General features: G+C 37.9%; 1 protein-coding gene across 1 annotated transcript in view; it reads right to left on the bottom strand.

Moving 5' to 3' along the window:
* Nucleotides 1–2,012: 2,012 nt before the first annotated feature.
* The window catches only part of ITPRID1 (ITPR interacting domain containing 1), a 124,205-nt gene continuing 109,073 nt past the window's right edge, over nucleotides 2,013–17,144 (bottom strand). The window contains exon 15 of the mRNA XM_019726211.2: nucleotides 2,013–6,108. Coding sequence (XP_019581770.2) covers nucleotides 6,101–6,108 — 8 coding nt within the window. The 3' untranslated portion in view covers nucleotides 2,013–6,100. The remainder of the gene's footprint in view (nucleotides 6,109–17,144) is intronic.

Here is a 17,144-nt window from a genome sequence, read left to right as displayed (position 1 = left end):
TTTTCCAAGAGCTATTTCCCCCTTCACCCCTGACCACCACTGATCTGTTTTCCATTTCTATAATCTTGTCACTTCAAAAATGTTATGCAAATGGAATCACACTATGTAACCTTTTGGATTTGGCTCTTTTTTTTTTTCCACTCAGCATAATTCCTGGTGATTCATCCAATTCATTTCACGTGTCAAGAACTTGTTCCTGTTTATCGCTGAGTAATACTCCATGGTACGTACCAAAGTTTAACCATTCACTTCTTGTAGGACATCTGGATTGTTCCTAGTGTTTGGCAGTTACAGATAAGCTGTTATGTGTATAGGCTTTTGTGCAAATATATCTCTGGGATAATTGCCCAGGAGTGTAAATACTGGCTCCTATAGCAATTGAGTGTTTAATTTTCTAAGAAACTGCCAAACTGCTGTCCAGAGTGGCTCCATCATTTCATATTTCTACCAGTCACTTATGAGTGATTCAGTTTCTCCACAGATTTGCCAGCATTCAGTGTTGTTACAATTTTTAAAAGTTATTCTCATTAGTGCATAGTGGTATCTCATTGTGGATTTAATTTGTATCCTCCTGTTTACTAATGATGTTAAACATCTTTTCATGTGCTGAGTTTCCATCTGTAAATTTCTTTGGTAAAATGTCTCTTCTTGTCTTTCACCCATTTTCTAACTGAATTGTTTGATTTTTTTACTGTTGAGTTTTGAAAATTCTTTATATATTCTACATACTAGTCCTTTATCAGAAATATATTTTTGCAAATGTTTTCCCCCAATTTGTAGCTTGCCTTTTTAAACTCTTAACAGAGTCTTTCATAGAGGAAAAGTTTTAAATTTTTTATCAAGTCTCATTTATTATTAAATTAATGTTAAAGCATATAAAATTGAGATTACTTCTGAGGCTCCTCAGAGGAGCTGAATTGTGTTAGGAATTTTAAAATGCTCTTTTGTCACTTAACTTCCCAAGTTCAAAGGGAATATTTTCAAAGAAAGAAGAGAGTATGAATTCCTTATTTCCCCTTTGAATAGACATATGTACTTCTCCCAAGTTCAGGTCGTTGTTGGGGGTGTTTTTTTCCAGGGCTCTCTATGCACACTTTAATTGATTATGCCCAACCCCCCTTTTAAGGCAGATGTAAACAGCAGCTAGATGGCAGATGGTAATGTAAGTCTATACCTCGGAGAGTTCTAAATAACAGTCACATATGTGCAGTGTCGAAGTCACAGACCCCCAGCCTACAGCGCTCCCAGTGTAAGTGCAAGAAGCCATTGTGTCCGCGACATGATTTGTAGGTCCAAGAGCCCTCTGATGAGTGGCTGAATTGGCTTCTGACTCCACTCCTGATGGATGCCTAATGGTCACTAGCCTTAACTAAATGTATTCTCATCGCAATCTAAAATATTCAATCTTTATGAGTAAGAATGATCACAGTAATGTACATTTCCAGACAATTTATTTCAGTCAATAGCCTATAAAATGTGTACTTTAAATACTTGCATTCCCAAATCAATCTAAGGCAGTTTCTGTGTCGATGGGTTATGGGGTTCCAGCTCCTCAGGACAGAGAGGGACAGAGAGAGAGGAGAGAACTGAACATGTGCTGTCTGGTTTTAGACCAGAGATCTGGCTCGATGTTTTTGCTTGTCTCCTTTACCCTTAGAGAGGAGACGTAACTGTTTCAGATCAGTATCTTCTGGTAAGTCAGTGTCTATGTCTCTGCTTTGGGCAGGTTTGACCACATTTTAGCTTTTCATAACAGAAGACTCTCTGAGTTAATCAATATGAAATTCTGATATCATTTATTCTCATCTGATTGACATAAACATATAGAACACAGTTAATATTTCAGAAATTGTCAAATGCTTACGTGATTATTGAAATAAGAGGTAATATTATTGATTTGTTTGAGGTAAGTATAGATGCACATGCAATTATAAGAAATAATACAGAGAGAGACATCACTCTGTACTGTGCTCAGCTTCCCCCAGTGGTGACATTCTGAAGACTATGGTACAGAATCACAACCGGATATGACATTGGTCTAATTCACCTGTGTTATTCCAATCTCTCCAGGTGTGTGTGTGTGTGTGTGTGTGTGTGTGTAAGTTCCATATAGTTTTATCACCTGTGCAGGTTCCTGCATCCACCACCACAGTCCAGATACTGAACGCTTCTACCACCATGGGGATTCCTCACTTTGTTTTTATATGACCACACCCACCTTTCACTCCTATTCTCTCTGCCCCCATCATAACTCCTGGCAACCAGTAATCTGTCCTCCATTCCTATAATTTTGTCATTTCCAGAATGTTATACAAATGGAATTACCCAGCATGTAACCTTTGGTACTGGCTTTTTTCACACGGCATAATTCTCTGGAGATTCACCCAGGTTGTTGCATGTATCAAGAGTTAATTCTTTTTTTTAAAAAAAAAATTATTTTAATTGCTGAGAAGTGCTCTATGGTATGAATATACCACAGTTTGTTTAATCTGTCACCAGTTTGGGCTGACTCCAGTTGTCATCTTCTACAAGTAAAACTTCTGTGTACACTTGTGGACAGGCTTTTGTGTGAATGTAAGCTTTCATTTCTCTGGGATAAATACCAGAGAGTTCAATTGCTGTCCTGGATGGCAATTGCACATGTATTACTATTATTTTTTTTTATACACAACACCTTTTATTCCAATTGCTCCTCAAAACAAATTTCAACATGGTGACAACTAAGAGAACACACACACAGGAATAAGCCAACATGTTGTTTAATTTTATAAGAAACCACCAAACTATTTTCTAGAGTAAATATTATATCATTTTATATTCACATCAGCAATGTATGAGTCATCAGTTTCTCTGCATCCTTACCAGCATTTGACGTTGTCCCCATTTCTTATTTTAGCCATCCTGATAGACGTGCAGTGATAGCTCACTGAAGTCTTAATTTTCATTTCACTGATGACCGATGATGTTGAACATCTTTTAATGTACTTAACTTGCTGTCTGCATATCCTCTTCAGTCAAATGTCTCTTCATGTCTTTTGCCCATTGTCTAATTAAATTGTTTTATTTTTACTGTTAAGTTTTGAGAGTTATTTATATAGTCTAGATATTACTTTTTGTTGGATATGTGATTTGAAAAGATGTTTTTCTCATCTGTAGCTTAGTTTTTCATCTTCTTCACATGGGTTTCCCAGAGCAAAAGTTTTAATTTTCGATTAAGTCCAAATTATCAGTTTTTCCTTTTATGTGTTACTTCCTCCATTGAATTGCTGTACATCTTTGTCAAAAATCAGTTGGGCATAATTGTGTGGATCTATCTCTGGGTTTTCTATTCTGCTCCACTTGTCTATGTTTCTATATCTGCCAATGCCACACTGTCTTAATTACTGCAGCTACATAGTAAGCCTCAATATCCCACAGAGTGATTCCTCCCATTTTTTCATCTTTTTCAAGATTGTTTTAGCTATTCTAGGGCCTGTACCTTTCCATATAAATTTTAGAATAGGCTTGTCTATATTTATGATAAATATTGCTTGGATTTTGATAGGAATTTTATTAAACCTGTTGATCATTTTGGAGAAGCTACATCTATGAACATAGTATGTATCTCATTCAAGCATTCTTTAATTTCTTCATCAACATTTTATATTTTTTAGCATTCAGATTGTGAGCAGGTTAAACACATACCTAAGCATTTTTTTTTTTCTTTGAAGAGACTTAAATGACACTGTGTTTTAAATTTTGGATTTTCTATGTTCATTTTTAGTCCATAGAGATGCAATTGATTTTTGTGTGTTTTTCTTTTATCTTACAACTTTATCAAACTCACTTGTTATTGCGAGTTATTTCTTGTAGTGTTTTTGGGGGCAGGGTTTTCTATATAAGCAACTGTGTCATATGCAAGTACAGGTCATTTTATTTCTTCCTTTCCAATCTGTATGTCTTTTATTTATTTTTCTTGCCTTATTGTGTTGGCTAGAACTCTCAGTACCATGTTGTATAACATTTTTTCCTAAGATTTTAGGGAGAAAATTTTCAGTCTTTCACCATTAGGTATGATGTTAGCTGTAGGTTTTTTTTTGTAGATCCTTTTTATCAAGTTGAGATAATTCCTGTCTATTCCCAACTTGCTGAGAGTTTTGTAAATCAGGAATTAGTATTGGATTTTTGTCAAATGCTTTTTCTGCATCAATTGATAAAATCGTCACTTCTTTAACTTGTTAAGATGGGTTACACTGAATGAATTTCAAACGTTGAGACAGCCTTGCATACCTGGAATAAATTCTGCTTGGTCATAGTGCATAATTCATTTTGTACATTTTTAGATTTGGTTTGCGAATATTTTGTTGAGAATATTTGCATCAAGTTCATGAGAGATATTGGTCTGTAGTTTTCTTTTTTGTTCTGTTTATTGTTGGTTTTGCTATCAAGTTAATAATGGCCTCATAAAATGAGTTGGGAAGTATTCTTTACTCTTTCATTTTCTGGAATAAACTATGGTAAACTGGTGTTAAGTCTTATTTAAATGTTTAGTATATTCTCCATTGAAACCTGAAATCAGGGCCTGGAAATTTCTCTTGAGAGCTTTCAAATTATAAATTCAGTTTCTATAGGGCTATTCAGATGGCCTATTTTATCCTAGTTAAATTTTGATAGTTAACGGTTTTCAAGGATTGGTCCACTTCTTCTACTATTGAATTTATGAGCATAAAGTTTTTTCCCTTATTGTCTTTTGAATGGCTGCACTACATGTAGTGATATCCCTTATGTTATTCTTGATATTGGTAATTTTTGTTTTCTCTCTATTTTTGTCAGCCTTGCTAGAGGTATAGCAATTTTATTGATATTTTCCCAAATAAGCAGCTTTTTGTTCCATTGATTTTTCTCTATTGTTTTTCTATTTTTAATTTCATTTATTTCTGCTCTTATCTGTATTATTTTCTTTTTTCTGCTTGCTTTGGATTTATTATGTTCTTCTTTTGCTAGTTTCTTGAGGTAGGAACTTAAGTCATTGATTTGAGACCTTTATTCATTTCTAACATAAGCATTAATGATGTAAATTTCCCTCTCAGCATTGCTTTAGCTGTATCCAACATATTTTGATGTGTTATATTTTTGTTTTCGTTTAATTCTAGGTACTTAAAATTTTCCTTTGAGACTCCCTTTTTGACCCATAGATTTAGAAGTGTGTTGTTTAACTTCCACATTTACAGATTTTTCTGTTGTTTTCCTGTTATTGATTTCTAGTTGGATTCTATTGTTTTTGGAGAACATGCTTTCTACAATTTTAATCCTTTTAAATTTGTTGAAGTTTGTTTTATGGGTCAAGATATGATCTATATTTGGGAATGTTCTATGGTTGCTCGAAAAAAATTCTGCTCTTGGGTTAAGTGATATTTTGGCCTTAATGATATTATCTTCCCAGGAATGTGGGTGAATTGCCTTTAAATGGCTTGGGCTGTTTCCTTCTTTGCAATGTCAATTGGCTGACCTGAATCACTCAGAGGATGTGCCACTCACTTGTCAGGATCTGACGCTGGAGATTTCTGATACATAACTGGGTTTTGATCTGTGATACATCCCCATTTTCCACACATACCCCATCTTTTATCCCATCTTTGTCTCTGCTGTGATTTTCTCTCATTGCCTGCAACTGATTCAGTGCATTTCTATCTAGTCTCCAGATAGAAATACTGGACCATATTGATTTGTTTTATCCAGTGGAGATCTAGAGCCAAATGTCCTTGAGCATCATTCTGATCAAAGGAGTCACAGGGTGCCATTCTGATCCAAATGGCCATAGTCACTCTGACCTAGCTACCTCTTATTAGGTTCCCACTTTAATCTGTTAACTATATTCTGGTTAATTCTCATCACAACCTAATCTGGTATGTTATATTACAGATTTAAAACCTGAATTTCAGAGACCTAGATCACTTGTTAATGCTGAGTAGCTACTAAAGAGCAAGGGTGTAAATGAACCCAGGTCTCTCTTTTCCAGGGTCAGTGTTCTTCCCTCTACCTTGCTCTGTAATGAGTGTGACACCTCCCCAGCTGCACTGGTGGTCTCTGCATTGGTGGTCTTCCCATGCTTCATGCTCTTCTAGTCTCCTGCATCAATGAAACAGACAGATCTGACCCATCATTTTCTCCTTTATGAAAACCAAGCTGAGTTTATTCTTTTTGAGTAACATGCTTTCAAAGCTGGACATCTGGCTATTGTATAAAACGGTGATCGCCACTCAGCAGAACAGCAAGGGAGCCATGTGGCTTTTATTCGGTTACTAATCCAAAGCTTTGCTTGAATATTAATTCTATCCTGGCTTCTCTGACGCTCGACTAAGTAAGTATACTGAAGATGAGAAACACGCTGACAATATGCTGACTCATGGCACTCTATGTCACTAAGGGGACCTGAATGCACTCTGGTCACTGGCCACCTCTCATAGCACATGAGAATGGATAGGCCTGCAGAGAAGAAATTCACTGCTCTTTCCCATGTTTGCTTCCTTCCAAGCTGAGCTACTGCAATTTTCCAAATCTGAGACTTGCCTGGATTCTGAGAAATCTCCACCAGAGAGGCAGCACAATACAGGAGCGGGGCCTAATCCCCACCGCATCACTAAAGCTTGTCAAATGTTACTGCAAACATTCATACAAGGCTGCCTTGTTGGAGGAAACCAGCGAGGGACTTGATGTCAGCTACCAGATGGTGAGAGCGGTAGACTCGACACACTGTTTATGGGGGGCTTCTAAACACAGAGGGAGCGAGCACATATATTTTCCCAACGGGCACATAGAACTTTAAGGTATGTGCAATGTAGTTTAAAGCTTTTGTTGCTCAGAGAGAAGTAGTTAAATGAGCGGCTATCATGTTTGAATTGTGCTACAAAAATATTAATAAGTAAGTTCATTAACTCCGTGAGCATAAGGAAATGTGTTGACTCAGGTTTCTATGATGTGGAAAAAAATCTTTCAAAAGTCTAGAACTTGGCCTCTTTGGTTTCAACCACGTGAAAAATGACACACAATTTAGGAATATGTGAAAGCAAATTTTAAACCCAGCATGTATTTAAAATAACGGCTATAACTTCTGCACTTGATTTCAAGGAAATTGCATGCCTCGTATTACTATACTCATGAAGACCGGTGGGAAACTCTCTTGCCTTTTTCCAATGGGAAGGTCAGCTACCTCGTTTCTGGCAAGGGCCTCTCTGCAGAGCTCTGGCCCCTCTTCCTGTCTGTCCGGCACACCTAGCTGGGCAGTGGCAACTCTAGAACTCCTACATAGGCACAGCACTTCCAGGATGCATGCTGGTTGGAAGGAGAGGAGAGAGGATCTACCTCTAAGCTGCATTTGCAAAGCAAGTACATGGATATTATTAGGTTGTATGTTCATTTGGGTTTGGAGTGAGGGGTTCACGCTATGGGGAGGCTAAATCAACCAGTCCTCGTCTCTGCCAGCGTTTCCACAAAGATTTTTTCCATCACAATCCAGGAACTTGAAATGATATCAATTGCCTTTAAGGTCAATGTCAACCATCTACCTCTAGAATCAAGGCTTACTTGGTCTGATCCCATCTTATTAGGTTGGTGCAAGAGTAATTGCGGTTTTTGTAATTATTTTTAACCTTTTAAGCCACAATGACTTTTGCAGAAACCTAATACCTCTCCAGCCTGGTCACCCACCACTGCCTAAAAAATTTCTTCTCTGTTCTCCACACACATTATTGTCTCAAACATATGTTGCGAAAGAAAACACAAGGTTTGAAATCATGGAGAACTGGGCTTAAATACTATTATGTCTAGTTATGCTCTGGTGACCACAGACAATTTAATCTCTGAGGCCTCATTTTCCCCACCTGCAAAATGGAGACATTAGTGCTCGCTTTGACAACACATATACTAAAATGGAGACAGTAATACCTGTCTTACACACTTGTGATGAGTATTAAGAGAAATATCATACCATAAAAGTATCTGATATAGTGCTTGGCTTACAGCAGGCACCTAATAGATACTACTCATTCTTTCCTTTTCCTTTTATTCTCAAATTCCTGTTATCGATAAAATCAAGTTTAATTTGGTCAAATAAGAATCTCCTGGATCAACTTAGATAAAAACTCTATTTGGTGGTTCAGTAAAACTTTGAAAATCGTGTGTGAGAACATCAAGTAAGAAGTTATAGCTTCATGACCACTCAAAGTGTGTTCATTACATTCAAAGGTGAGGAGAGACTTCTGCTCCCAGTTAGAATATAGAAAATTGCAAGATCCTAACAATAAGGACATACAAGATAAGCCAAAAAATCATAGTTTTTTTGTTTGTTTGTTTGTTTTAAAGAAACCCATCAGGGAGTTGAGGATGCAAAGAAATTTAAATGAGCTGAAAAATCAGAGAAAGTGACAAACCTTTTCTAGGAGGAAATAGACTTATGGCTGCCTTTGTTGCTGGTGAGGGGAGGGGAGGAAGAAGAAGTCATTGCAGATAAAGAGAAATCTTAACGACTGGGATGAGTTTCAGTGATGGGTTAGAATCCTGAGGATCCCTGGCTACAGTGAATCTACACCTACTTGCTATTACCTTCCTAAGGGTGTTCACTGAGTGGAAGGGGGTAGGTAGTGTGCTGAAGGCAGGAGCAAAACAGGGTGACTGGGGGAAGGCAGAGACTCATGACACCTTCTTCAGGTTCAATGTGGTGGTGAATTCCACTGACGGCTGAATGCAGGGCAAAGGAGCTAAGGGAGATTCCCCAGGCGGGGAATCTCAGGTCTTCACTGAGTGCAAGGCAGGAACCCACTGCATGCGAAGAGCAGAGCAGGAAAGCCAAGAGAAATCATTCCAAGGCACTACAGGCCATCACCAAGTACACTTTAGACACTGTCCAAGGCTAGGCTCTGGGCAACAAGATGGAGAGAGATCTTCCAGAAATGCATAAGACCAGAAGAGGGCTAAAGAGCACAGAGAATACTGTAATGGTTCAAAAAGCTAAGAGTCTGGGCTGCTAAGGTGAGAGAGATATCCAATGGTTCTGAAAGCAGACAGCTGGGCAGTGAATCTTGAAGAGATCTTGAAATCATTAGTACATAGAAACCAAGAGCTGCTGAAGGGAAAGTCTTTATTCCATCCTGAAAATATTTGTAGCCAGTGGTGAATTGAACCTAATGAAAGCTATACCAAAGCCCCAACCCATCTTAATCTCAGATTAGATTTATTCATGCTCCCATGCTAGTGTCTGACAGAAGAATAAATATGTCATTTTCTGGGGGTAAATATTATTTACTTCAGTCTCTACTGTTTTTTTACCCATGATATCAGGCATGCAATAAAAAAATTGCTAACATGCAAAGCAAGAAAATATGACTCATGGAAATGGTAAACATATGAATAAACATAAAATATTTTTGCTTATTTCTCAATTTAAAAAATAATAATTGGATGCTAAAAGCATAAAGAATAACAATTTATTGTTGAGATTATGTCATATAAAAGTAAAATGTATGAAACAAGAGAACAAAGTTGGAAAATAGGTAAAAGGAAACATACTGTTGTAAGGTTCTTATATATAAAATGGCATAGTATCACTTGAAGGTAGACTGTACTATGTTAAAGTTACATATTATAAACCAAGAGCAATAACTTAAGAAAGAAAATACATTGGTATGCCTAATAAATCAAGAGCAGTGATGATATGGGATCCTAAGAAGTACTTGATTAATTCAAAATAAGGCAGGAATTAAGGAAAAATGGATAAAGAACCTACAGAATGCATAGAAAATATTAAAATTGTAGAATCAAGAAAGACAATGTTCATGGTTAAATTAAACGTAAATGGAATAAATACTCAAATTAAAAAACAAAGATCGTCCAACTGCTACTATTTATGAGATACAGACTTATATAAAGACACATAGGATAAAGGCAAAAAAATGGGGGGGGGGAAATGTCAAGCAAACAGTAAGCTTAAGAAATCTCGAGTTAGAATGTTAATAACAGATGAAATAGACTTCAGGACAACCAGCATTACCAGAGATAAAGAAGTACATTTCTTAATGACAAAAGGGTCAATTAATCAAGAATACATATATATTCTACGTGTGTAGGTACCTAATAACAGGATTTAATGAAACACTAACTGTCAGAACTAAAGGAAGAAATAGAGAAATCCACAATTATAGTTAGAGATTTTAACACTCCTCTGTCATTAATTGATAGTATGTACAGAAAAATCAATAGCTATATTAAAGATTTGAATAGCACTATCAACCAAATTAAATTAGCTGACATTTTAGAACATTCCACTCAACAATACATTCTTTTCAAGAAAGTATAGAATATTACTAATATAGACTGTATGCTGAACCACACACACACACACACACACACACACACACACACGTACTCAATTTCTAAAAACTGAAATAATACAAAGTATATTTTCTGGCTACCATGGGGTGAAATTATAAATATAAAACCCAAATGCTTGGAAAATCCTCAAATGCTTCATAATTAAGACACATATTTCAAAATTGCCCATTGGTCAAGAAATAAAATTCAAGGATATCTATTTTGAATTGAATGATAATAAAAATACAACATACCAAAATTTGTAGATTGTCATTGAAGAAATGCTTAGAGGACAAAATTACCAAAAAGGATGCAAGAAAAAAATTAGAAAATCTGAATAGCCTTTCATCTATAAGGAAATTAAATTCATAATTACAATCTTACACAAAGAAAACTGCCAGCCCAGATGGCTTCACTGCTAAATTTACCAACATTTAAGATGGAACTAATACCAAGTTTACATAAAATCTTCCAGAAAATAGAGAGAAGGGAGCACTTCCCAAAACATTCTATAGGACAAACATAATTTTCATACTCAAACCAGTCAAGGCTATTACAAGAAAACTCAACTAATATCCCTCACAAATGTAAAACCCTTAAAATAAAACCCTTTAGAATATAAGAAAATCAAATCCAGCAATACATAAAAGGGATGATATGCTATAATTAAATGAAGTCAATGTGAAGAATTCAAGTTTCATATTCAAAAACCAATCAGTGTAATTACCTACATTACCAGGATAAAAGAGAAAATGTGCACGATCATCTCATTAGATGCAGAAATAGCATTTAATAAAATTCAACATTTATTCATGGTCAAATCTACCATTAGGCTAGGAATTTCTACAAGTGATATAGAATATCTAGGCTAAAACTGACTGCTAACAAAATACGTGTTAGTAAAAATCTAAACTCTGTCTCCCCTAGGATCAGGAATAAGGAAATATTAAAAAGGCAGAGGATAATCTTTGGCTCAGCTGTGCTGGCTTGTCTTGCTTTCTGCCCTGAGGTTCTTTGGCACGGCCATGGGGAGTGCCCGCAGGAGCCTGCTCAGCCACTCTGGCGAGTGTACAAACTTGAAAGCATCGCAGCATTAACAAGACATTAATATCTTCTGGGGCAGCTCTAGGAGATGGGAACCAGCGGTTAAATATGTTTCGGGCAGTAGATCCTGAGACATCTTGTATTTTCAGATGGATGCCCTGTCAACGTGCTTTGTTGTGGATGTTATCAGTGGGTTTTGGCTTTGCCATCCTGTTGTCCTATCTTTTTTTTTCTCAGTGGCTAACTTAGTAAGATTTGGAAACTACATCTCCACTGCTGATGTTTTCCCATAGTTTTTCTTTAAAAATTTAGCACATTTGTATCCCTAACCAATATATTATTTTTGCATATTTAAATATTTATAAAACTAACGTAAGTGCAATTACACTGTTAATATTCTGCTGCCATTGGCCTTCCTTTTTTGTAGGTTTTTGTAGGTTTGTGTGTATCAGCTAAGAACCAGTCAGAAAAACAAACACCACTCTGGGTATGAAACAAAAGAAATTCAATACAGGGCATTGGTTTCATGGCGGATGACAGATCTAAGAAGTCAAGTAGAGAATGGGGAAGCAAGCCAGCTATCAGTGGCAGCACAAAGCCACCACCACCACCACGAGAGCTGGAAGGACATAGGAGGTAGTTTAACTTGAGCCCAGAGCTGTGTCACCTGGAGAGACCCAGGACCACAGCAGGAGCTGAATTCATAGAGAAAAGAATTGTCTGGTGGGAAACAGCAGAGATGTGGCTACACTGGAAGAAGTCCACTAACACAGAGAAAAAGAGGGACAAATACCCTGGATCCCCCTCTTCCAATTTCCCAGTCAGAATGCACTGGACTAACCAGAAGTCAGTTGGCAAGGGAACCCAGCAAATGTGGTTTGCAGGAGGACAGGAAATAGAGCAGAGAGCAAACAGGCAATGGCTAGCTGTGGTTCATTTATTTTCAGTGCTGTATAGTATTCCATAGAATGACTATCTCATGGGTCATTTATGCGTATTCTACTATTGATGGACATTTGAATTATTTCTGATTTTTTTCCTATAGCAGCGATGCTCCCAGAAATATTCTTATTCTTATCTTTTGATTCACATGTACGAGAGTTTCTCAAATATATACTCCTGTCAGTGGAATATCTATGTGGTTGAATATGCCCACATTGAACTTTTCTAGGTAATTCCAGATTCTTTTTCAAAGTGGTTGTAGCAGGTTATGTTCTTAGTGGTGTTTTAGAATTCTGTTTATTTCCCCATTCTAATATCACGTCGTATTATTCACTTTTTAAATGTTGACCTATCTGATGGGCATAAAATTTTACCTTGCATTTTTAATTTTCATTTTGGGGATTACCAGTGAGATTAAATGTAATTTCATATGTTTATGGGACATTTACACTTCCTCTTGTTCATGTATTTTGCCATTTCCTTTTTACTTTTCCCCTCTCTTTTTATTATTGATTCATATTGTTATTTTTTTTTTTAATTTATTTTGCATTCTAATTTGTAACAAGCATATGTGTGGCAAATATCATGGACTATTTTTGTGATTGTTTTCTCTATTTATGGTGTCTTTTGTTGAACAGAAGTCAAATATGAATTCCTTTGATTTATGGCTCATCCAGTATATATCCTCTTTTTAAAAATGCTTTCTCACAACAAGGCCATAAGAATATTTTCCAATATTGTGTTCTGTGTCAGTCAGTGTTGAATGCAGGCAACATAAAGTAGGGGTTTTAACCAGAGGGTGGCTTAAAAGAGGGAGTTCATTCTAAAGAAATCTGGATCCAGGATCAAAAAGCCGTAAGCATAAAGCTGCCACAATCACCAAATCTACCCCATCTTGACAGCTCTGAAGCTGGTGATTGAAGCCTGGCACCGAGCCCAGTTCCTGCTGCCATTGCAGCTGCACTCCCACTGGTCAGGCAGGCTGCCTGCTTGACGCTCCCCGCCCCCCATGGTCTTCTTAACGCCCCCAAACAGCCTAAAGCAGCAGGTAGGTGGATTTGGCCTCAGTGTCACCTTCTAAGTCTCATGTGAGCACCAATTTGATGAGACTTAATTTGTATCCTGGTCCTCAGCTATGGGAGTTGAGAAATGCCTTTTGTTGTTGTTGTTGTTGTTGTTGTTTTTTAAGGTTTCTGTGGTGCAGAGATACATATCAGAAGAAAATGGAAATGGATTCAGAGAATCAGTCAACTGCATCTCACACCTCTTCTACAACTTTCACAGTTTTGCCTTCCTGTTGAAGTCCTAAATTATCTGGTATTATGCTGTCAGGAAGAAATCTTACTTTATTTTTCTATACGACTAGGCAATTAACAACCAAAATAGAAAAAAAAAGGCAAAAGTATACGTAAATATTTTTTTGATCTCACTCATACTCAGAAGAATGCGAACCAAACTCCCCCATGAGATTGGTAGAGACTTAAATGAATAATAATGACTTATCCTGAAGAGGACATGAACGTTAACGGTCAGTGTTGGTGAGTTTATGTGGACAAGGGGATACTTTGGCAACAGGTATCTAAAGCTTTAAAAAAGTTCTCATTTTGATCCTGAAATTCCACTTTTATTCATTTTATCTACTAAATCTGTCTGGCCTATGCTCCAAGAGTTAGATTTCATTGTTAATACATAAGAAGGAAACATGAGAAGCTACTTATTTGTCAACATGGGAAATTAGGATTGGGGGACAATTTGTGATGGACTCTGAAGCAGGCATGAAACAATGTCCAGGCGTGCAATTGTGTAATGTTTTTGACAGATCATACCATGTATTTTCCCTTCTTGGTAAAATAGACCTCCCTCCCCCTTGCCAAGCAGGGTTCTTGTTTTTTTTTTTTTTTCCCCCTGACATTAACACTTGGCCAGGAGTCTGAGGCTTCTGGCCCTGGGGAAGGGGAGGACTGATAATGACCAGAACAAAGAAGTCATAGGTCAGCTTTGAGGATTTAAAAATTCCTATCAAGATAAAACTCATAAAAACAGAGCTTTAGGAAAGAAAAAAAATAATTTTCTGGGAAACTCCCAAAGTGGGTTTTCACAAATCAAGACTCAATCTTTGGAGCATGAAAGAATGACGATTATAATAAAAGAAACATTCCCATCACACAATGACAAATGTCTTTGTGAGGGTAAGGGTGAGAGGTGCTAGGAGACAGATAAGAGGGGGAAAATTATTTCGTTTTAGTGTGGGTTTTGTGCCCTGCTTCTCACGTCCTGTTAGATCCTTGTTAGATCTCTGGGATTCCCTGACAGAGGTTTGGGACCCCCAAAGCTCAGGGGAACTACAGCTTGCTTCCCAGCTGAGCTTCTGGTCAGCCACCTATGTGCCTGTCCCATGGCCCTGTGTCCATACGTCCTATAGCTCTGTGGGGATGGGCACAACAAAAATACCACCATGGTGGACTTAGGTAGAGAGGGGGTCTGAGACAGAGTCCCTGATTCCCCATAGCCTGGGCATAATGTTGAAGAGAGCCAGACATTCCAGTGCACCCCAGTTTGGTGATGGGGGGTGCATGCTGTGGAGTGGGGAATGCACAGCAGGTAACTGACAGCTGAGAGCCCTTGGACCTGTGAATCTATCACTATGGCAGAAGGCAAAGAGTGAACTGTGAGGTACAATGGGACTTTGTGACATAGCTGGTGAGATAGTCTCAGCAGTTAGACAGGGCGAGGGCCTGAAGTTCTAATGCTACCTGCAAGTCTGCTTTCAAGCGTAACATAATTTCCCTAGAATTCGAGCTCTGATGGTCAGCAGTTACCAGTTAGAGAAATTAGGGGCAAAATCAAGAGATGTGCCAGATGATAAAGGAAAGAACCTGGAAGAAAATTGTACAGAAGCAGGGGCAGGTAAAGAATCGATAAACAGGCTCTTAAATGATCATTACAATTGCCAGTGGGTATGGCTCAATTTTATGGAGAAGTGGGCATGTGGCATGTGAACGTTTGGAGCTGGCTGAAAGACAAGGTGTCAAATCACTCAAACTTTCAAGGTTGATTGACTCCTCCTGACATAGAAATATCTGGGTCAACTGGAGCAATAGCTTGGGACCTGTCACGGGGCGGGAGGAGGGCCACAGGAGTCCCAGATAAGAGTCAGGCATTCCAAAGCTACGAGCAGTCCTCTGCTGAGCAAACTTCCTCTGTGACATCAACTGACAAACTCCAAAGGATGGGGGCTGGAGAAAAGAAGGGGCGTTTTGTATTCTTTTATTTTAAAATTACATTTTATAATCCAAAGGTCTGTAGGCAGCAATTCAACCCTGGGGAAAGTGGCCATTGAAAACTGTGTTGAATAGCAGACCTCAAATCTCATTACATGAGCAATGGTCTAACAAAGCCTGCCTGTGTGCCACCCACTTGAGCTTGCAGTGATGGAAATGACCCCTTAGGCAAGAAGGGGGGTCTGAGGCGAATGCTGTTTTTCTACAGATGCCTTATTGATCCTTTCCCACATATAGCACTGAAGACTGTAGTTTGTTTGTGATGTAGAACAATCATCTGGCTGCTGTGAGCTAGGACATTGGTGTGGAAAGAGTTGTCATAGACAAATAAAATGGCCTATGTTTTGCTTTGACAGTGCTATTTGGAGTGAAAAGCAGGTTTTGATACTAAATCGGGATAATATTCTCTATAAGAACTCATTATATAAGAGTAGTTTAAATTTTTCATTATTAATAGATCGTTCTCTTGTGACCAGTGATGTACAGCTTGTTTGAGGTAAAGGTTAACGGGGGGTCAAATATTTTGACTAGTGCCTTTTTTTCTGGGACAACTCATGAGAACTGTTCTGCTAAATATAAAATGACTTTGCTTTTTGTTTCTGATAAAAAGAAGAGAAGAGGAGAGAAGTCTAGAAAGGAAAAGAAGAGAAAGGAAAAGAAAAGAAATCTACTACATTTCTGAGTGTGGCCCCACTACTCTCATAGGTCTCCCAGCTTCCGTTCATGCTCCGAGTCCACTGCCTACAAAGTAGCCAGATTCACTTTTTTTGTAGGATGTGAATATACCTCACATCCTGTCATTGTCCTACTTCAAACCCTCCAGTAGCTTCTCACTACATTCAAACTAAAACCCAAACTCCCTACCATGGCTTAATAAACCCTGTCTGACCTGCTCCGTGCTTCTCCTTCCTCCACTGGCTCCAGCTTTAGTTTCTTTCTGTTCCTTAAATAGGGCAAATGTTTTCCCAGCTCAGGTGGTGTACTTGCTCTTCCCCTCCTGAAAACACTCTGCCTCAGGTGTCTGCGTGCTTGCCTTATTTTTTGTAACGCTTCATTGAGATACGATTTACATACACACAATTAAAGTGAACAAGTTAATGGTTTTTAGTATATTTTCATAATTGTGCGACCATCACCACAATCTAATTTCAGATTGTTTTCCTTACGCCCGAAAGGAATCTTGTACCCATTAGCAGTCACTTCCATTCCCCTGCCGCATTGTCCAGCCCTTGACAACTGTCAATCTATGTTATGTCTCTACAGATTTGATTATTCTAGACATTTCATATAAATGAGATCATAAAATACACAGTCTTTTGTGACTGGCTTACCTGCAACCAAGAGACAGCTCCTCTAATTTAAAAGGAGATGTAACCCTGAGGCACGAGAGAGAACACTGTTACTTGGTTTGCCCTAATTTTATTAAAGACTTGCCATGTTGTCCTAATAATTTTTTCTCAACTTCTCCACGGCCTAGTGAAAACAATCATCCCAGGCTGTTGATGGGGAGCTTTAGAAGGTTTAAACAAAGCA

Source organism: Rhinolophus sinicus, linkage group LG09 (genome assembly GCF_036562045.2).
Source record: "Rhinolophus sinicus isolate RSC01 linkage group LG09, ASM3656204v1, whole genome shotgun sequence".
Classification (NCBI taxonomy): domain Eukaryota; kingdom Metazoa; phylum Chordata; class Mammalia; order Chiroptera; family Rhinolophidae; genus Rhinolophus; species Rhinolophus sinicus.
The sequence above is the reverse complement of the archived record's forward strand: the minus strand, read 5'-3'. Positions and strand labels throughout refer to the sequence as shown.